Source organism: Astatotilapia calliptera, chromosome 11, assembly GCF_964374335.1.
Source record: "Astatotilapia calliptera chromosome 11, fAstCal68.1, whole genome shotgun sequence".
Classification (NCBI taxonomy): domain Eukaryota; kingdom Metazoa; phylum Chordata; class Actinopteri; order Cichliformes; family Cichlidae; genus Astatotilapia; species Astatotilapia calliptera.
The window spans coordinates 7,375,574-7,398,814 of record NC_137432.1 but is presented as its reverse complement, the minus strand read 5'-3'; the positions used below and the strand labels follow the sequence as shown (position 1 = coordinate 7,398,814).

Here is a 23,241-nt window from a genome sequence, read left to right as displayed (position 1 = left end):
CCTTCATGTGATGTGGTCACCATTCTGGAAATCCATAAATTCTCATTAGTCTCCTCAATCAGTTCCACTTTTTTATACTCACACAGTGTTTTCAAAGTGTAACAGTATCCATCCCTATTCAAAGCACATAATCAGCTGCAAATGCTGAATGAGTCATGCAAAGATAAAAGACAAAGAATAGCCCCACATTTTTAAGGCATCATCGTTGCTCCTATTAGGAATCACTTCCCTCCTCAGTTCTTACATGCAGTGTAATCCTGCTCAGTATTAAAGGCTTGACTCCTGCCACTGGCACACAGTGCAGCCCAGTTTCCCCGCTGCTTGAGACACACAATAGAAAACAATCCAGGAGTTAGATTGAAGTCATGCAGAGGTCAGCGGCTCCCTTGTGCTGCCTCTGCTGGCCAATAGGGAGCAGAAAATGATGATGGTTCTTTGTGAAATGAGATGCTGTAACAATATACACGTGTAATGGTAATACTGTTTCTGCGCAGAGATGGTCCTACAGGCATATATAAGATGAGTAAATCACACCAAGGGGAAATTTCCACTTTGCCTCTATTCAGTCAGGAGCATTTTGCTCCGAGTGGTTCATTATTTATTTCATTCATTAGATCAGAGTCTCTTTTTTGTGGTTTCCCATTAGCTACATGGTTTCAATAAGATAGAATTTAAAGAGTGATGATTTATGTATACATGTAGTTTAACTTTTCTTCTAATGCTAATACTGTTGATGGCAATCATTGGGAATTAAGAAAGAAAATTACTCTTAATTTCTTTCTTTGATAGTATTTCACAGCCACTAATATTGCCTTGTGGCTTTTTGATTATTTCAGTAAGACAAAATCTGAGGGGTTTGAAGGTCTCTGCTTGAAATGACTGAAATATGTCACCCCTGTACTGCAAAGCAAGATCAACAAAATTTTTATTTCCTTTCGTTGTCTATCTTCTTATCATATGGCAACAGCAATCCCACTAAGCAGTTTAAGAAGGAAACCACCTTTCTGAAAACCCATGTTTAACCTTAAAAGCATAAAAGACTGACCCACAATAGAAATGCACATCAAAAATGAAAATATACTCTCCCCAAGGAAAGACAAAGATTAAAGTATATGGTTGATGTAAAAGGAAGGGGAAAAAATCTATTATCCTTTGATTTACATTTACCTTGGACATGGAGTGCATTTCGGTATTTATAGGCACTGGCCTTTACTAGTAACTGGTGATCAAAAGCTACTGTGGACTTCTACTGCAGAATCTCTGCAGCAGAGACGTGGTGCATGCAACAGTACCCATGTGAAAGCGCAGCCTTGTTCTTCCACCTGCTTTATTTGCCAGATTTACCTCCCTGTGTCTTTTCTCCATTTCCTGAAAATGAAAATCAAGGCTTGCCTTTTTGACACAATAAAAGAAACCACCGCAGACTTCACAAATACAACGGGTCATAACAGAACTGAAATCCCATCTTGAACAGAAGATCTACTACATTTAAATCAGGTAAGGAGTTTGTTTTTACAGTCCAAGAAGATGTTGATATCTGGAATTACTAAATATTTTTTAAGCACAACTCATTTCAGCAGCACAGTTTTACAAGTTAACACTCAACAAGCTCCTCTCATAGCTCGAGGAGGTTGGGGTGGTGGGGGGTTGGGATCTTGCTTCTGCATCTCCTGTTGCTCTTTTCGCTGTGCTTTCTTATCCTGCATCCAACAACAAGCTCATTAAACTGCAAGCAAACTGACATTTCACCCTAACTTCTCCCTCTCTCTCTGGTTTCACATCATTAAGTGGCAGCGTCAGGCTCAAAGGTAGCCGGGCAAACTCTTTGAGAGAAATGGCTCGCCTGGCAAGCGGGCTTTTTTGATGAGCTTGTCACTCCCTCACCCCAAACATGCCTCATTAGTAGTTCACTCGAAACACCTATACGCACCCCCTACGCCTCTTCCCTATTACACGCACACACACACACACACACACACACACACACACACGCACACACACACACACACACACACACACACACTTTCTCCCATCTCCCTCTCTGGCCCCCCTCCTGTTTTTCAGCACTAATTAGCTGGCTTCTCCCTCTTCTGTGCTTCCCCAGTCACATCTCAAAGGGAGACGGATATGATTTTTCTTTAACCCAAAGGCTAACTTAATCAGCTGAATTAATGACTTTATTACTCGTTAGGCTCCAGGCCATGCATTGCATTTCTCTCCAATGCCCAGTGCTCCCCTCTCTCTCTCTCTCTCCCCAGTCTCTCTTCTTCTTTTACCCCCTGCAGGAATTTTTACATTTCAAAAATAGAAATAAGACAAGAGAAAGGGAGGCACTGGGTGGCAGGAAGATATAAGAAATGTACTTGAATAGATATAAAGTTACAGGTATACCCTAATGACTATGTTAATAATCAGTTTTGAGTCATTCGTGTATAAGCAGAGTGAGTGTGGGCGTCTCCAAAAAAGGAAACACATAAGTGCACATAATATAAATGTAATTTTTTAATAAGCATATAATCACCATAACTGGAGGTAAAGCATGGAATAGCTGGATATTACAGTTCTTGACACAAAGGTAACATCCTTTCATTCATTTCAATAATTTTTAATTAATCAGCACCAGCGTCTGTCAAAGATGGCATCAGGAAATGCACACGCAGAGACACAGACACCAGAAAATTACTACAGAGCCCAATGTCTAAACACTCCTTTTTAATGGCTACAATACGGTAATTAGTTGATACATCAGTGTCTGTCAGCAGATATATTACCACAATACAAAAACACAACTGATAAGGAGATGCGCCATTAGTCTTCTCATTTACTTGACAAAGTCGAACAGAGCCCAAGGCCTATACATTGAATTAAGTTCATTCAATGACAACAAAATAATGAGGTGGTTGTGCAGCTAGGAGACCAGCAACGGGAACTCACTTCTTATTGCTATGACCGGAGGAAACGGCGGCGCTTAGATACACCTGCGCTTTGTGAGCACAGACGGGCTTTTCTGTGCAGTCAATCCATCAATCTTTGTTATAATGTTGAGTTTTAGTGTGTGATGGACTTTGGGATCTAGATTACAATTAACAAAGTGAGTTGGCGAGAGTGAAGCAGATCCCCTGGAGCAGGACGGGGAAACATAAGGCCTGCGGGCCAGAATCGGCCCAGCAAAGATTGAAGCAAAGACTGAATGGCTTTGAACAATGTGAAGGAAATTTTGAACTAAACTTTAAATTTATGTTTTACCGCTTTTCCTACCGATAAAGACCTCTCCCATGTCCATCCATACTACACCAGAGTAATTAAATAATAGATAATCAAGAAAAGCTCTTCTTTGCTTTTGCGTAGGGTATTTTTTTGCAATTGTAATAATAATTTTCAATTCAATTTTCAATTTCAATTTTATTTCTATAGCACATTTAAAAGTCACAGGTACAACAAAGTGCTTCACAGACGAGCCATACTTGCAGGTTTACAGCAAAAAGAAAACAATCAACAACAAAAAAATACAGTTATAGGATGGTACTATTGCAACAAGCATGAACCGGGAAGAAATTAAGCTAAGTAGTTTGAAAGGCAAGCTTAAACAAATGGGTTTTTAACCGTGATTTGAAAGATTGAATAGTTTCCGACGCACGGACATCAACCGGCAGGCTGTTCCACAGTTTTGGTGCAGCAAAAGCAAAGGCACGATCCCCCTTCGTCTTTAGTCGAGACATTGGTTGCATTAGGAGCCCCTGATTAGAGGATCTGAGTGCCCTTGTAGGGATATATAAATTAAGAAGGTCAATCAAATAACTGGGTGCCAAGTTATTTAAGATTTTAAAAGTGTATAGAAGAATTTTAAAAACAATACGGTACTTGACAGGAAGCCAATGGAGGTTAGCTAGAATAGGGGTGATATGATCCTGTCTTCTAATATTAATAACTAAAATTATTTTTAAAAATCTGACATTTCCTTTGAATTAGCAAAGATTATGGGACAATCTCTAAAACGGATTATCAAAATCTTTTCTGTAATTTTACATATTTACTTTTCACGATTTAAGCCCAAAGACTTGTGTTGACAAACTGCTCACATTTACAACAGCAGCATTTTTACCATGAAGAAAAACTGAGACATACTGTTGGGTTTTTTGTTCTATTAAGATATAGGAAGGAATAAATGCGGATATATAAATAGTGAAATGTAAAAATGGACTGTATGTGTCCAGAAATGTAAAATGAGTTTGACATCCACGCTCTGATGTTATCATTTGTTGTTGAATTCCCCCAAGACCGTTATCCATTCAGTAATCCTGAAACCAGTTCTCTCTTCAAGTTACGGTCAGAAATCAGTCAGCAAGTTCCAAAGCTTGATGACTGATTTATGACACAAATTTGGAGTTTTTGTCAGTTGGAGTATAAATATTTTCAGGTTTGTGCATATTAGCATAAAGTTTGGTGCTTTTGTGGCCACTGTGCGCGGCTGGCAGTCCTTAACATTTGTATATAACATTTGAGAGAAAAATGAACACATTCTGCCTGTTACAGCAAAAACAGTATTTTAAAGCTTAAAGAACATATAACATCAGCAGCATTAAACAGGCTGACCACACGTACAAGCAACCTGAACAGAAGGATTTTTTTTATTTGTGTTACTTATATTAAGGATTCAAGGATTCAAGGAGCTTTATTTGTCATTCGCATCACATGTTAACATGAGGTGGAACAAAATTATGTACACACGGTCCCAGAGTGAAAGGAAACAAAAATAATTAGGAAACAGAATTTTTTTCAATGACGTTGAATAGAAATGCACAAACAAAAATGAAAATATATTCTTGATGTCTGCTGTAACCTGAAAATTTGTTGGCGCAATGTTGTGTTTTAGCACATTTTCACATTTATACCTGAGAGTGTTTCACTCATAAAGCCAAATAATGGAGCTATTCTAGATAGGCACACATTATTACAGCTCTTTGAGGACACACACACACACACACACACACACACACACACACACACACACACACACACACACACACACACACACACACACACACACACACACAGGAGATATAACACCAAATTAAAGACAATTTAATTTGGTGTTTAAGAAACGTGTAAGTCAGTGGTTCACTTTTCATGATCCAGCCAACTGATCTGTTTAATTAATTAAAATAGCATTTTTTAAAAAGGCATTAAGTTCAATTCGATTGCAGAAAATAAATGTATAATGTAATTACATATACAACACTGGGGATTCAGAACCAGTGAGGAAGTCTGAGTTATGCCCAATGGGCCCCAGGAATGGAGACTTCCTGAGTTATGCATCTGCACTGGAGATTTCAGTAAAGGGACAAAATATTTACTGACAGCTCTATAGCTGCATACATTTCTTCTTTATTTCTTAAAAAATGTGCGATGTGCTAGCAGTATAATTAAATGTGGTAAACCACTGTGGTACTTGATGTGTTCAAAAACGTTCAAAAATTCCTGTTTGACTGCCAGGCGCACTAAACAGTAATGTGTTAAAGATGTCTCTGAGCTACGGTATATTTCTCCCAATCAACACCATTATAGTGCCTGATGATGTTATTGACAATACTTGTTAAGTCTAGGTGAAATGTCTGAGAAAGGAAAAGCACTCGTTATTGGCTTGTGCCATCTGAGAAGAGGAAGAGGAATTCGTGTGGGTGAAAACCAGTTCGTGCACGACAACGCGAGACTTTTTCACCCATATCAGGTTTCTTCTTTATAACTACAAAACCTCCTGTAAGGCTACTTATGCCATCCTCGTTTCACATAATCAATTTTTCTTATTCATGAGCCAAATTTACATTGTGTTTCCACTTACACGCATGGTTTGGTGCAAAATGCATCTGAACGTCTCACTTGAATGCAAACATTGCTCACCAGATCTAAGGTGAAACCAGTCTCCCACCGCTTCCCTTCCTGTTTTTAATGGAGCAGCTCCTTTCCCACAGGACCTATTAGTCAATTACACCTGAGCGTTCCTGTTTAATATGGGCTGAAAACATACCTGAGTTCCCAGCATCAAACACTTCCTTTGCTGCAGTCTTCCTGTGGTACACAGTAACGCGCGGAGTGGAGGTGTGTGTGTGTGTGTGTGTGTGTGTGTGTGTGTGTGTGTGTGTGTGTGTGTGTGTGTGTGTGTGCGTGTGTGTGTGCGTGCGTGTGTGTGTGTGTGTGTGACATTCAGAAAAAAAGCAGGAATTATTCATTAGCTTTCTATTTTGCTCTTCCAGCCTCCCTCCTGATCCTTGTGTTGAACAACTCTGGGGCTAATGCAGAATTGCAAATTAGCTCCCGGAAAAATCGAATTAATTGGCCATCCTCACAGGCTTCTTGTCAAAGTTTGGGCTGATGTGTCAACGATTCCCCTCCACGATTCATCTCCAGAACAGCTCTGCACAGTAGAGGAACACAGCAGGGAGGAGGGGGGCGACCAAAAAAAGAGAAAAACAAATGAGCAAAGCAAAGTACTCCATAACAACAAAACTACCCTCTGCGCATCAATTAATAAAGCACTTCAATTATGGCAAAACTTTCCCGAGTTGACTTCTCCTAACCACACAATAATTCACTCAACCAGGCGCCTGTCACTTCGTCCTCGCTCCAATTTCATAATCAGCTAGTGTCAAACTGAAGGACAGTGTTCGCCTTTGGCTTTTCAACGGCGAACAAGCTGAAATAATGATGTTATTGTGGCTTCTGCTTTTCACAGACGGTATGATTTTGGACATAAATTCAATCAAGTCATTCTTTAAAGTTTTTCTAACAACGTAACCTTTTTTTCTACAGTTATATTTTGTGTCTTTCAACCCCCATATTTTAACTCATAATCTACTCTTATGCATGATCAATGAGACATTTAAACCCGTCTTATTTCTATTCAAAAAACCTACAAAGCATTATGCGTGCAGGGCTGCTGTGGCGGACAGAGAGCTGCAGCTGCTTCCAGTTTGCCAATATTTGTCTTAACGCGCCATCTAGTGCTGATCACAGTTATTACAAGTGCAATACAACAACTTTAATACAAGTTTAAATTTGCCCGTACACTTCTCGCAAAAAGACAAACTGACAGCTTAATTATGTCAGTTTGATTTAATTTAATGACCTTTAACACGAGGTGCTCTCCTTACATACGTATTTTACTTTGTGGGGCATAAAACCCCAATTTAAACTCAAGTGGACAGGACCAGTAACGCTGCTGCCTAACAACCCATAAAAACAACAACTTTCTTTTATTGTAACAAAGTTTAATTATTAAGCACAGTCAAAATAATAGACCGTCCACTTATAATACTGATGATGAGCAGCCCTGTGATGATTTCAATAAAAATTGCTCAATTTTCCCAGAAAAATGATCATGTACAGCAGTAAATTTTAAGTTTAGCTTTAAGAAATATATTCAGATTACAGATAAAAGTACTGACAGGTATTACCCAGATTTTTAATACATTAATACTTTTTTACAGAAAAAGATCTGCTTATACAGAGAAGATAGAAAATAGTGAAGAAAGGAAATATTATTTTATTTAATGAGGTACTAACAATAAAAAAAGCCTCAATTTTTATCATTTAACGCTCTACCTTTTACTGACTTTGGGGTAAAATGCCAGCTCATAGGTAATGTCTGTGTCACTAGGGATACTCTAGGCCACAGTGGACACTCTGGCAGGCTGGTTCTGGCCCCCCAGCCACGTGTTTGGCACCGCTAGACTAGACTAAATCAATAAATTTCTTTCACACCATGGCCATAAATTTCAAACTTTTGACAGTGCTGGATTTTTGTGTTGCTTAAAGATTTTTGGTTTGTTCCAGCAGCGTGGTTTAATCACATACTTTCACATGTAGTCAATATTTTCTATTAACGATATATGACATTGTGTGACAGGTCTATATTAAATGGTGGCAAAACCTTTTTAAACTCAAAGACATGATTTTCTTACATTCATTTGCATCTTTATAATATACTGTACTGTTTCATTTAGTTTAGTTCTTACAATCTTGGAGCAACTGTGGTCATATCATTTCCTCAGTATCTCATTATTTTTGATTAAATGAGATTGGCAGAGCCTTCATTTACAGCAAAGCAGGTAATTCTGTATTATTTAAATCCTTCATGCAACTGCAGTAAAACGAGCCTGTTTGTGTTTGTGACACAGGTTTAAATGTCTTTAATAAAGCATGTAAAAAATGCACAGCAGGATAAACAAAGGTGGGTTTATTTGCAAAAATAAATAATGTAAATGTCTGTACAAATGAGTCCACTACAAAATAAAGGCCCAACCATCAAAGCAGAGCCACAAACATGTCTGTGCAATAGTAGAGCTTAATATCAATTTAGTCTCATTGTGAGTCCCGGTGTGTCCCTGTGGTGTCCTAAAACCCAGTGTGAGGTCAAAGTGCAACACAGGCCGGGGTTTCCTGGGCGCCATCCATCTGCTGGTCAGAGTACAGAACGGTATTTACAGGCAAACATGATCCACACTGCGCACGCGTTCTCGGGATAAACGAACACCCGAACGCGGACAGCCAGCCTCACGTGATCGCCACGACAACACACTATCTCCTCACAGAAGGGGGACCTGCATGAAAAATAAGACATTCAGAGCATGGAACGCAAAATAATGTGTGAGAAAAATATTCCGGGAATAAAACCAGTTTAATATTCTGGATTGTTTGTGACAAAGGGACAAAACTGAAGGCTGAGTGTTTGTGAATGTGCGCAGGTTATCTAGAAACCTGTCTATGACAGAGGCAGGAAGTAACTGCATGACTTTTGAGTCTATTATTTTCGTGATCATATTCGTGTTCTCAGCTCTGGCAGGAGGTATAACATGTGAAACTGTTACAGTATATGTTGTGGAAAAGACAGGGTCTTACAGGGTCACTTTTTATTTCGAGGCTATTTCCCATCATGCTTTAGAGTAGATGGTGTGCGCATCATTTATTACTCAATACTGACACTATTAGAACATAGACATGTGTGCAGCACTTCAGTCTCTCACACCCTCTACAGGAAAGCCACAGGTAAAGATGAGCCTGAAGTACTGTGCAAAAGTTTGGGCTTCGAGGCCACATAATCACTGGCAACCTTTCAAAAGTCATTGAAGTTTTCATACAGCTTTGTTCTCTAGTTGTGATATTTTAACATTTAGTTTAGTTGTATATTACCTGAGGCAGGTGGCAAAGGCCCGACGAGCGTTACGGTGAAGAAAGTGTATAGGGAAGCCTTTGAAAGTGTGCCCGTCTGGCACGGCCCTCCTCACGGCGTCCTGGAACTCCTCGTTGCCGCAGGAGACACCGGTGCAGCGTTCCAGCTCATAGGCTGACAGAGCTGAGGACAGCAGGTAGGACAGGTGGTCGTCCCACACTGTCGCAAGATCCAGGTCCTGGAGGAGAGCACCCCACAGAGTGGATACATTCCTCAGTAACTGTTACATGTTATGCCACTACAGTCAACTACACAGCAAAGGTATGGTTCACTTATATACCAAAGGTGAAATAAGGTTATAATGGTCATCTGGCATTTTTGTTTTCATCTCTTCAACGTAAATATAAGTGATGTTTAAATAACATACATCATGACTTATTCATATTTTGATGTTTCAAAGAATTATCAGTGTTCTCATCTGTCTCAGTGCTCTGATCAGGCCTCTTTCTAGAGTGCAGGTGAGTTTACCACCATCCAACAACTCCATCACTGTGTTTTACCTTCCTATGCTCAGATACCAGGTAGCGCATCTCCAACTCCAGCTGGTTGCTGGCTGCAGCTGGATCCAGAGACGGGGAGCAGAGCGGAGGCAGAGGGGGCAGAGAGGTGGTGGAGCCTGGAGCACAAACAGACTTAAGGGCCTCTTCACTCATTGCTTTCCACCGTGACTGATTCTGAAGAAAATCAGGTAGGGGGAAGAAAAAGAGGCATTTAGCTGATAATCTCATTCACACAGACCCACTACATTGTCCACTGGGTGCTTTGCTTTAGGCCAGCGTGACAGAATGGGAGTTGCTGATGAATGAAACTGTTACAGATTCAATTTCCTTCCCCGCAAACTGGCTCCTGTTCTGTTGATTGAAGATGGCAATCTTCCAGCGAGCTCTGTGCCCACAGGACCCTGCTCCAGGCTACCTTTGCCCTCTGTCTGCCTAAAAATCACCAGTACTTATTTGATTAGGTTTTCTACGTTGGCCAATCTGATATTGCGGCAGGATTTTCATATTGAGGCTCATTTGCCAAATGTGAACCGTTAAGACAACACCTGCCAACGAAACAAATGTGAATAGCGTAATGATATTTCTCTGGCACTCTTTAATCGCTACAGTAATTTTCTTATTAATAAATACAACAATGGAGCATGGAAAGCAATATAATATGGCTATCCTCCAGCCATACCTCCAAAACGGATGTGCATTATATTACCTGGAAGTCAAATACACAGAGCTCCACAGCATCAGAGGGCTGACAGTTGGCAAGGAAGGTCTGGTGGTTGAAGACACATCCCACAGTTCGGTACGGGTAGGAAGGTTTAGGCTGGGGAGCCAGAGGTGGAGCATCTGGATCTATAGGACGGTGGAGGTATCTGATCACACACAAGAAATGCAAAGAAAAGTATTACGAAATGAAACAAAACACTAATATTACTCAGTGAGAAATGTCTATGGTCTGTTCTCTTTTTTTAATTTTAGGCAGCTTCCTTGACCTTCTCATATTTAAGATGTACATGATTCTTAAATAACGTAAAATAAATGTGACAAATTGTTCATATGTCCTTGTCCTTCATATATCCTTTAATTCACATCATATTAAGCTCAGATATTCAAACTAATGAAAAACATGCTCCATTAGGCCAGTGCTTCATGGTGAGGAAGAGCTTAAGAAACACTAAAATGTAATCAATTGTTCCTTGGCTCAAAGCCTGGCCCCCAACTTTCATAGAAATCCACTCATGGGATTCCAAGAGATCCTGCTGACTAACGCACAAAGACCGTTTAATGAAGTAAGTGAGGCAAACACAAAAAGCTCACTGTAACTCAGACTGTGTCTGGTTTTAGTTAAAGGGGATACCGAGAAGAGAAGACAACCTTTTCCTTTTTTATAACAGAGTGGTATCCTCTCCAAAGTAACTAATTTCATTTCCTGATAATTAATTATGCTGTACTTCCTTTGAGAAAAGTCCTGTTTAAATCTGACCCTCAAAGGTTTCGTGAAAGGGGGTGAGTTACTTTGCTTATTTGTTAACTATATTAACAAAAAAAACAGACCTGTGCGCTGTCAGGCTTTCCCAGAAAGTGATGCTCCCGTCAGTACCACGGGTCAGGACCCAGGCATGTGGCACTCCTTTGGCTTTGGTGCCCACACACACGTATGCATCCATGCCAAAACCCAGCTGGAGGCTGCACAGCAGGGTGGCGTGATCCTCACAGTCCCCCTGTGGAGGACAGAGGGTTATGCTGGGATCTGTTGGGTAGTTTAAAGTGAACTAAATATCTTCATCACATTAGTGCGTTGTTTGTTGTGTTTTAAGAGAAATGTTCATTTTTGTCTTCTGGTTCAGTTAGGTCATATGTTAATCCTGATGTGACTTCTCAAAACAGAGAGCCTCCAGCACGCTCCCCTCTCAGAAGATCATGAGATGTAGTTGAAATCACAGAGAGCTAGTGAGTGGCTGGAGAATGAACTGCCATGTTCAACAGGGCCTCTGTTTCTATCTCTAAGGCTGCATGACACACAAGTTGAATCTGGAAAGATTTAAGCTTTAATCTCGAAGTATTAAGAACAACATTTTACTGCTTCAAATCTGAGATGTTACAACTGTTTTCTCAGAATATCGTAACATTAATTTTATTCCCAAAAATGTACCTTTACTCTTAAAATATTAAAACCTTTCCCTTTAAAACCTTGCAACCTTTCAGCTTTATTCTCAACATGTTTTAACTATTTTGTCAAACAACCTTAAGACTTGATTTTAAAACATTAAAGCTATAAAAATATTGTGGCTTTAAACCCAAACAATACAAATTTAATTCCAAATCATTGAAGCTTTGATTCCAACATATTATAATATCTAATTCTTCTTAAATAATTCTTCTTGAATCTTTTTGTTTTTATAGAAGAAGAAAATAAATATAGCTCATTTTCTTAAGATTTTTCTGTTTTTGTATTTGTTGCCATTTAAATTTCCCACATGATGCGAGCAGCTGCAGGGAATTTATTGCCATGCAATTTCCTGCTTCGATTTAACGACAAATTCAGCGCCTCTTGTAGTTCCTGTTTCAGGTTAACAGCACATCATGAATCCCTAAGTGATGATGTCAGGATCCACTGACAGAATACTTCAGATTTTTGGGAGATAACTTAGAGAAGAAAAAACTAAGAGGTGGAGCATGTTGGGCATATAGGAGTTGGTAAAAAGGATCATGAAATGCATTTTTGTTTATTTTATTAATCTAAAAGACGTTTCAAATAATTATCTTTTTTATTTAATCCAATCCAAGTCCCACAAACTCCCGTTCATTGAAGCTAATCTCACGAGTGTCTCTGGCAGCCAACTTGATTACAGCCTTGTAAAGTCCTTGTTATGCATTTAAATTCAACTCAGTGACAGCTTGGTTTCTTCATTCCCACCAGCATTTACACTCTGCTGGAATCTCCTACAGCAGAACAAGTGTAGGTGTGGCCTAAACTCACATTGGCTGCATGTGGCTAATTTCATGCTGATATTTAAGCAGACAGAATTCTGTTTTCACACCGACCTTGCCTAATTCCTCATGTCAGTACAAGAGTCTCTTTAAACAAAACACAATATCTTGTTCTCGCTACACTGTTAGCCTTTCTCAGAAGTACCCAATTCAAAGAAGAAGCCTCCTGGAGAGGAAATAAGCTCTGGAGTCATTAAATTGTCCATGACAGTAAGCAACTCTTGTTTCATTCGTACAAGTTTTCCTGTAAAGAAGCCTGGGTTGAGCTGGGGACTGTTGCTGCTGCGTGCTGGCTCGGGCTACGGGCAAGTCAGAATGATAGATGTTCCCCAGAAGTGCTAATATGGACGGCAGCATCGGAACAGGCTGAGCAGGACTGATGAGGCTAAATTAATTTTCCCTCAAATGAAACTCATAAATCACAGCTGACAAGGGCCACTTTGTGAGAGTTGTGTTGTGTCTGTCTTGCCAGCCGCTCACACAGAGAAGAGGCAGGGAACATTTATCCCGTGGTGGTCTGGGAAATTCCCCGCTATCTAGTCGAGAAATGAGAATGCAGCAGTCAGTCAACTGTGCACAAATCCTTCTTTCTCAGAAACCACACAGTCAGCCTTACTCAGAAATGCGGCTAGCGTAAACGTGGCCAAATCAAGCTCTGTGATTGTGGAACAAAACTTTACTTTTAGGGGCCAACGCAACGCAAACCTGTGACTTCACTGAAAATGTACAGTGTAGCCAGAGGAAAATGACTGAGATCACGTGAGGCTAGGTTGTTTGTGTGTGTGTGCGTGTGTGTGTGCATGCAACTGTGTTAATTCTATTCACTTGAAAGTGCTCAATCCAGCTCCTTATTTTAATACTTGTATTTTACTTAACTAGCTTCAAATGCCACAAGGTGAAAGTGTCAAAAACATTTGGAACAACACAAATGTTTGTTTGGTTTGGTACTTTTGCTGTCCTTTAGCTTAGCCCACAAGTCCATTAATCTTTTTCCACTTATGTCGCCAGTCTAACCCAGAGACAACCACCCAAACAATCACCAATTACCCTAACACCACTAACTAGAAGCCCGAGTCCCCACATAGTTGCAGGGAGAAAATGCAAACTGCACACAGAAAGGATCCATTGATCGTGGATTCAAACTCAGAACTGTCTTGCTGTGGGGCAACAGTGCTAACCACCATACCAAACTCCTAATATACCAAGATATTTTGTAGTGAAGTGAAAAACAGTGCAAAATTATCCAAGACAATGTCTATGTGCCTTTTTTTATCACTGATCATCTCCTTTACTAGAATTTATGCTTCAGTGGGAAATCTAAGCAGCAGCTATGTCGTATCGCCATAACCTGACATCAACTTTCCTAGTCAACTACACATCGGGCTGTCGCAGCCTGACAACTATGATTGGCCTGCTCAGTACTGTTAAATTCTCCTGTACATTTCAAGCTACTTTTTCACTGCACCTCTTGGATTTGTCAGTGAGAAAAATAAAGATCATCACTTCAGTATAAGGACTAATAATCATAGCATCAACAAAGGAACCCACAAATGTCAGCAAATTCCTAAAGGGACGCTGTTGAAACTATGGAAGGGGACGTGAGGGAATAACATGAGGGGCAAATAGATTTACACCAACTACACTGACAACAAAAAAGAGTGAGGACTTGAGAGTGAGATTTGTTTCTACTGGCTGGGACTGCATATGAAATACAGCGAGAGGACAACGCATATAAAACACATAATGCACCTGCACAACATCATCCACTTTGTGGGTTACGTAGAGGTTCCTCGCACAAGCCTAAAATCAGGCCAGTGAGCTCCACTGTTGTTCCCCTTCCTTTTCAGCCAATTGCTTTCTACCTAACATCGTCACAGCAGAGCTATACTGTTTGTTTTTTTGGAGGTCTCAATTTAACAGACAAATGCAGGACATTATCAGCTGGTATGTTGTGGATAAAAACCTATGTCCTGCCAAAGATATATGAACTCGTGATTTGCTTCACTGTGCTGAAAAAGAAGTCTGACATTTTGATGCAGAGTTTCTTTCTTTTAACGCATCAGTATGTGATTTACATGAAACAATGCATCCCCTTTTGAAGCATTCATTTGTCATTTTTATCAGCTGAAACACAGTCTGTGTTTGCATCAGCAAGCTCTTGAATAGCAGCCGAGTGATACCATCGTTTGCATGGTGGCGCACTGTTTTTAGATCTAGACTTTGCCTTGGACTTGCTTGAAGATAACTTGGAGTAAACATTAACTAAAGCCCAAAACATAATAGTACAGCTAGAACTTTAGGAACTGTCTCGCTTGACTTGTCGCATCGCATCCCAGGATTTATTTAGTGTTTAATGGCTTTTCTGCTTCATGAGATCTGAGTACAGTCCCAGTGAGTGGCAGATAAATGACGAATTTAATTTAGAAGAAAAAAGTAACATATCAGTTTACTAGAACTTTGGTAACAGATGTAATTATCTGCCATTGTTTTGATCTGTGACAATAAGAGATCTAACAGTACAGAGGATGCACTGTCTTGGAAAATGAATCATTCCTACTTTGAGGCTGCCAAGTGGCCGGGAACCTCTCCTTACCTTCCCTCGACACAGGAAAGCCATTAATGTGCACCACTGCTCCTGCTTGCCTCCTCCTCCCACCACCGGAGCCTTCTCGTGGGCTAGAAGGCTGACGAAGCGGGCCGCCTGCCGAGGGCTCTCCAGGAGGCGGCCCGCCCGGAGGACACGTACATAGGAGCAGACTGGCCTGTTGACGCCATTCTCATCCTGCAGAGTGTGCAGACACACACCCAGAGGAAAGAAAAGGCCAAGAAGGTGACATGAAATATTTGGTGAACTGGTTTTGATGTTAATAGAATGAGCACAGATGCTTCCTTTTAAAAACACAAATCAACCAATAAAGTGATGAAATGCGCGGGGTGGGGGTGTCAATACGATAGACAAACCTGTGCAAAAATCTTGACCAGCTTGGTCTGATTTGACGGACGGATCTCCAGGAACTCCCTCCACCACTGTTTGGCATAAACCAAGAAGAGCCTCTCCTTCTCGGCCGCCCTCTGCCTCTCCAGTGATTGCTAAATGAAAAACACAGTGACATCACTCCCTCACAACGAAGGCTGTGATGTTTCTTTTACAGCCTCTTTATCTCCACTCTGAGGACGACTGATTCTTAAAAAGCATTAATTAGTGTGAATGCTTGAAAAGCATTCACAGTATTGTTCTTCTAATCTTTATTCTATTTTATTATTATTCTGTATTCCGTACGTTTTTTGTAATCTATCTCCTTCAAAACCGTTCAACTTAGAAAAACCATTCAAACACCGTTAGATTCCTATTCTTTTGGACAACATTGCTTCTATTTTTCTCATTTTTAACATTTATATTTTTAATTTTATTCAACTTTTTTCAACAAAAATTTATAATGTATTTCAATGGGGAGACCCTTCAAATTCTCATTCAACTTCCTCCTCTTTAAACTGTATCTACTTCCACATACATTGACATAGAGCCACCATTCAAACTTTAAAACGAAGACAAGACATTCAACTATTCAACTTGTATTTATCTTTTCAATATCTATTATACTTTTTCTTCAGTTCCAGTTTAAGTTTCATGATGTTTTTTCACCCGTTTCAGAGTTTATAATGGGTGTGTATGGGACGGAATGTTGGGGCTAGAGTGAGGCAGCTCAACTGCTAGAGTGAGAGGAGCAAAAAAATTAATCTTAAAATATTTTTTAAAACTGCTGCTGTGTCTGCAGCGTTTGCTCTACAGGTATGATTTTACCCTCAAAACGTAGCCATGGCTGTCCTCTTTCATCCAATGTGTTTACTATTGTACTAGGTGTTATGGTTCTTTCGTAAATGTCACCAATGCACAGCCTCCTCCCTCCAACTCTTCCATAGACTCTAATGTTAAAACGGCTCAGAAGGTTGGTTTGAAAATCAGAAGAGCATGGTGTTTTTACACTGTCACCACGTCCATATAATAAACTCCACAGGCATGAAAACTGAGAATTAGGTAGACTGGACATTGCTGCCGCTCACGGTGAAAGAATTTCGTCAATACGACCTATACTTTTCATTTGGGAGCGATTTGTTTCGGCCTGACTTTTCTGTTCATTTTAAGCAGCAAAAGTGAGGCGCATGTCTGTGTCCGTGTGTATGGAGCCCTTGGGTGCAGTCACTATAGCAACCAGGCTCACACCTGCCTGCTTAACGAGCTCTGCCTGCCACTGTACCAAGATTCATCTTAAACACTTCTCTTTCAACTGCTGCTGTGTCCACAGTGTCACAGCCATCATTTTACCCTCAAAATGTCGCCATTATTGTTCTCTTTCCAACACAGTGTCTTTCAAAGCTCAGACATTTAAACTTTTTAAACTGTGTGGATCAAAGTGGAGGGATCACATTTTCTTCATTCAGTGATTCAAAGAATATGACCTTTTAATATTCATTCAGATGTTTTCTGACTCTAAATGTTCTTTTCTCATTTCTTAGGGTTTTCTAATTTACATTTAAAACATTTTCAGCTTTTTTCCAACTTCTGCTTCTGTGTAACCTTCAGCTTTTAGCAGTTCAGCACCTTTGTTTTCAGGTTAAATTTGGTTTTTTTTTTTGGGTTTTTTTTTTATTTCATTCAATATTTTTAACTCAAAATTCAGCAATTAATTCATTTCAGTGCATACATTCAGATTCAAGCATTCACACTGCAGTTTCTTCAGAAAATGCACTTTCTAGTGGGATTCTGTTGTAATGAGTCACTGGTAGTTCACGGAGATTGATTTATGAATAATGAAACAGAGGAATAAATAGATGCTGACCTGTGTGCTGATGATGTCAGCACTCAGAATCTCTGGGAGAGGAGGGTAGAGCTCCAGGCTGACTGTCAAAACACCAGCTGGGACTTTGGATTCACTTCCTGGTGACAAACACACTGTTTACTTAAAGATGTTGCCAGAAAAACAAGCAAAAAGCAAAATTGCCAGGTTTGTAATTTGTAAAGTCAAAGTTTTATCATTAAATGTAAGATTAAACGACCCAGACTGAAGGAGTACTTTGAGGAACAGGTGAATGAAGAAAATGAGAGAGAAAGGAGGATGGATGGAGGACAGTGAATCAGGAAGAGCCAAGGATTGGTAAGGAGGATGGGAGGGCAGCTATAAGGGGATGCAGAGTGGAAAGGCAGTTGGTCCAGACACCATACCTGTGGAGGTATGGAGATGTCTAGGAGAAAGTGGACTTTTTAACCAGATTGTTTAACACAAGAACACGGGTGGGGAAGAACAAGGGTGATGTGCAGAGCTGTAGTAACTACAGAGGGATAAAGCTGATGGGGCCATTACCATGAAGATATGGGAAAGAGTTGCTGAAGCTAAGTTAATATAGGTGATGATAGAATGATAGAATAGAATAGAATTCAACTTTATTGTCATTGCACATGCACAGGTACAGGGCAACGAAATGCCCTGTACCTGTGATGATCAGGTGATGATCAGCGAGCATCAGTATGGCCTCATGCAGGGAAAGAGCACTACAGATGTGATGTTATGTTTAAGAGTATCAGACATTACCAATCAAATTTTCTTCAAGTTTTCCAAAGATTTTTGTGTTTCCAGACCTTTCTTCCAGCATGAGTGGTAAACAAATTACACTGGCTTACACATTAGGACAGTACTAATTCTGGAGGGCTTGTGTTCCTGCACAGCAGAGACCTAGTCATAAAATCCATCTAAAGACTCAAATCTTGAAGCATGATTAAATAAATGCAGCATTCAGTTAAAAACACTGTCTTAAAAAGTTACTAAGTGGCAATAGTAACATCAGATTATTATTACTGGAAAACACGGATATCATTACATGAATGCACAACAGACCACGCTTATTCTGTGCAACTGTGCCCCATGAGACGCAGGAATAGGGGGCAGTTTCTAAGTCCCTTTTAAATATTGACCCCATGTAAATCGTGTTTCTGTAGGTGTACCACCACCATTATTCAATTTTAAAATGTGTCATTGTATTGATTTAGCTCTCTGCCACTTTTACACTGTATTATTCTTTTTCCACATCATAGCTCCACCACAGCGAGCCATGAAGTAGTGACTCTGAGAAGTCAGACTGGCAGATCAGTAATTGGGGTGTCTGCAGACATTGAATTTTGAGTCCAAGTCTAAGGGTAATGTATCACAGGAGGAACAACAGAATGTTACCATACTGATATTATGTCCCACCCTTACTATATCCCATGTAATTGGAATTATATAACCTACACTCCATTATAAACTACTCATAAAATTACAAGAACGTTTTAATTAGTATAGCATCAAGTAGGGCTGCTCGATTATGGCAAAAATGATAATCACGATTATTTTCACTGAAATTGAGATCACGATTATTTGACGATATTTATTTAACCCTTTAAGACCTACTATAGAACCAAGTCCACCAGAGCTTATATTATTTTTTTTACATGCTGTAGTGCCATTTGTGGGAGCATTTCAAGTTGCTATACAACTGTTATAGCCCATATTTTACTAATATGTATTCATTAAGTGCATAGTAATTACATTAATTGCAAAAAAGTGCAATAAACTACAAAAAAAATTGAAAATCGCTTTTGTTTTGTTTACATATATTTCTACTTGGAGAAATTTAAGAGGTTTATCCCTCAAAACTTTAAATACAAAAAAAGTTGCAAAAAATAGTTTCCCACCACAGGAAATTTATTTTGAGTGTCTTCATAGTTTTATTTTGGAGATACAGCAATTTTTATATATTGCAGGAAAAACAAAAAACAATCCTATGATGCAAATTTGCAAAGAAAACAGCAGGTGCATCATTTCACTGTGGGAAGTGTTACGAACAGCTGATAGGAACGGCGAAGCGTGTTTCTGGAATATTATGTTTTTGTTCCTGCAAGCGCCTTTTATGCAATTTTTGCAAAGCTATATGTGGAACGAAACCGTGACCGAGGACAAGCTGATGGCATCAGATGTAAGTACAACTCCTCCGGTTTCATATGCAAAACAAATTATTGCGCTAGCTTACACGGTTCAGGTTCTACAGGGATTTAAAAATAGTTACGCAAAACGGAGCGTGCTGCTCTGACCAGTTTTTTTTTTAAACTCTCTTTTCAACCAACGGCAGTCACTCTCCTCTCCAAATAACTTCTGCTTAGCTTTCCGAGCTTCCCTCGGGTCCTCTTAATCAGCGGTCTCCAACCTTTTTTGCGCCACGGACCGGTTTATGCCCGACAATATTTTCACGGACCGGCCTTTAAGGTGTCGCGGATAAATGAGGGAGGGGCTAATAATCGGCTCAGTCATTTTTAATGATCGTTGAAAGCCCAGATCGTAATCGAGATTAAAATTCGATTAATTGAGCAGCCCTAGCATCAAGTGAGTTCAACCTTCAGGATATTGATGTTGTCAGTTAAGTAGCAGAGGTGATTGTTCATCCGTTTCAGCTGCTTTGATGCTACTGAAATTAACAGGTGCACTGGAGGGGCAGCAGTGAGACAACCCCCAAAATAGGAATCATTTTACAGGTATAATCCACTGACATGTTTTCCCTCCTCATCTTTTTTTGACTGTTTTTCACTGGTTTTGCTTTGGTTAGTGTCAGTGTCACTGCTGATAGCATGAGGTGATACCTGGACCCTACAGAGGTCGCAGTTAGTCCAACTCCTCCACATCAATAACCCCTGCCAGGATTTCTGTGTCTCCCAGCATAGTCTCAAGAGCATGGAGGACATTCCAGGACACAGGCAGTTACTCTAAGACAGCTGGACATCCTTAGATCCTTAACCCATCAGCATGACGGTATCTGCTCCTTTATGCAAGGAGGAACAGGATGAGCACTCCAGAACTACAAAATTATCTTTAGCAGGTCACTAATGGCCCCTGTGTTTTTCACAGATGACAGCAGGTTCACCCTGAGTACATGTGACAGATGCAAAGGGGTTTGGAGAATGATACTACCTGTAACATAATTCGGCACGACTGGTTTGGTGGTCAGTGAGTGACGGTCAGGGGAGGCATATCTTCACAGACCTCTACAGGCTAGGCAACGGAACCCTGAATGCCATCAGATATCAGGATGAAATCACTGGACCCAGTGTCAGACCCCACACTGATACAGTGGGTCATGGATTCCGCCTGGTGCAACACAATGCCCAGCCTCATGGGGTGAGAGTATGGAGGCTGGAGGACGAAGGAATTTATACCACTGACTGGCCCCTCTGCTCAACTAAATCCAATAGAGCACCTCACCCCAGAGCACTGCCGCATCATTTTTTCACTTTTACTGTGGGAGTGTCTTTGAATTCAGCACTTTGTAGGTTGATAATTTTCATTTCCAACCAACACATTAACAGGTCTATACAGCTAGATATCCAGCATGATTTTTTGACTTCTGCTTGTGTTTTTCAAAAATAAAATCAAAAGAACCCTTCATAAGAAACTCTTTGTGCAGAGAGTTTGTTGCTCACCAACTCCCATCAGCTCTACAGCAAAGCAGGTCTTGCTACTGGGCGAGCTTAGGACAGTCCTCCAGTCCAGGAAGTAGGATGAGACAAGCATTGTTTCACTGGAGGTGTCTGTTTTTATCAGCACAAAGTGCACTGGGTCACACATTGACAGCATGGAGGTCGCATCTGCCATCTTACCACTTTCCCCTGGAATACAAAAATTGTAAAATGATACTCTGTACATAGATGGTTTATTAAGTAATACAATAAGAACAGTATTTGTGAGTGACACAAACAGTGGTGGTTAACACACACCTATACCGTCTCTGTGGATTTCTAACAGGAAGCCCTCCTTGAGGTCAGGTTCACAGGCACAGGGCACTGGCTTTGATCGAAACCTCTGGTTGCGGAAGTGCAGGTAGAGTGTGAAGGTAGAACACACCTGACCAGGTAAGGGATCCGGCTCCTGGAGATGCTCCAAAAAGGCTTTGCCTCCAAGCACCTGGAGATACAGACATCGCCTTGATGGGTCGATATTGGCTGAGAAGAGAAAAGCAGAAGAGGAATAATATTATACAAAACAGTCTATGCATCACATTATTATTTGCTTGGTTTGCAAATAATGTTTCTTACTTTTTTTCAGATGAGTGATATCTTTATCGACAAAGTGAGCAGCAGGTTTTGTAGGCGATCCTGTTTCTGCTTCTGTGCCGGCTTCCTACCACGCCAAAACGACACGACAGAACAGTCAGAAAAGATGGGACAGAACTGACACACTGTATTACAGATATGTTTAATCCATACTGAAGGCAAACTTTGAAAGTAAAACGTAGCTATCAAGGGGATCAATACATTGTAAATGTTCGATTTTTGAATGGATGGAACGAAAAATACTTCTAAAATAAAAACCAATCTGGAAAATAGGTCTGAAACTGCATCCAAAAAGCTGGGCAACCTGAGTAAAGTGAAGATCTTTCATCATATCATCTATGATGCCTCTGCGCTGCAGAGCACGCAGGAAATCTGCCTCAGACAGAGACCGACGTGCAGGACCTTGATCATCCCTCACAGTCTCAGCCAGCACCTCTCGGATCTTCCCATGGATATCCATCTGACAAACAGAAGAACAAAATTCCTTCACCTACTTAAAAAATGTGTTTGTGCTTTCTCAACATCCTCTAAAAACAGTCCTTTCCATTTAAACTCTGACTTTGGGAAGTGTGAATATGAAGGCAAACCCATCAGGAAATGTTTTATATCAGTAGACCTATAAGTACCGTCTATTCCGTGCATTATTGATGCGAAATCTTTTCTCATTCATTACTTTTTTCCATTTACTTTTTTAAAATCAATTTTTCAATCAAATCAGCAATAAATGTACGATCGAAAATATAGGATCGAAATTGGTCTTGTGTGCTGTGTGAATTTGTACTTTATCTGCTTATAGAGGCTTGACAGGTAGCTCATATTGGCTGGAAAACAGCAGCAGTTCCCTACGGTGCTTCAAATAATGCTGTCTAAAGAGATGGTGCAGCCAATCTTACCAACTAGGTGATAATATGAGATTTCTCTGTGATGTGCAAATGCAAGGAAATAGCCATTTGTGACATTAAAAAAAAATATATATATTTGCCCACTATAAACAGCTAGCTTCCCCCGTTCATGAAAAATACCCGTGTATTTGTATGCTGCTTAAGGACTTCAGCATTCAACTGTACATTGTGTACAACACGAATTGCCATAAAATCTATATAGTTTTCTCACCTTGAGCAGATGGTTGTGAATGATTTGCTTCAGCTCGGAAGCTTTCTCTGGAGGCAGCGACATTATTGCTATTATTTGTGCTTTTTAGGCTAAGCTAACTAGCCAGGCTTAGACATGGGTAGTGGTAGAAACATTAAATAACGCCGTTTCTTCTTATATGAGCTATAATGGAACCTTGTATGCATTCGCCATTTTTCGCAGAAATTTTCTTTTCTGACAGCAACAACTACCAGTTTAAACAGTGGCGGAAAAGCGAGCGGGAAGGTTTCTCCGCTGATGCCCGA

At 40.2% G+C, this 23,241-nt stretch overlaps 1 protein-coding gene across 1 annotated transcript; it reads right to left on the bottom strand.

Moving 5' to 3' along the window:
* Positions 1-8,218: 8,218 nt before the first annotated feature.
* cep76 (centrosomal protein 76) lies at positions 8,219-23,221 on the bottom strand. The gene is made up of 13 exons (XM_026185546.2): positions 22,958-23,221; positions 22,149-22,304; positions 21,827-21,911; positions 21,509-21,733; positions 21,215-21,400; positions 17,550-17,647; positions 15,673-15,801; positions 15,305-15,493; positions 11,275-11,441; positions 10,433-10,592; positions 9,727-9,900; positions 9,187-9,404; positions 8,219-8,597 (listed from the first exon to the last, which is right to left on the bottom strand). Exons 1-13 carry the CDS (start codon positions 23,018-23,020, stop codon positions 8,459-8,461), a joined length of 1,989 nt encoding a protein of 662 aa, XP_026041331.1. The 5' UTR covers positions 23,021-23,221; the 3' UTR covers positions 8,219-8,458.
* Positions 23,222-23,241: the final 20 nt, after the last annotated feature.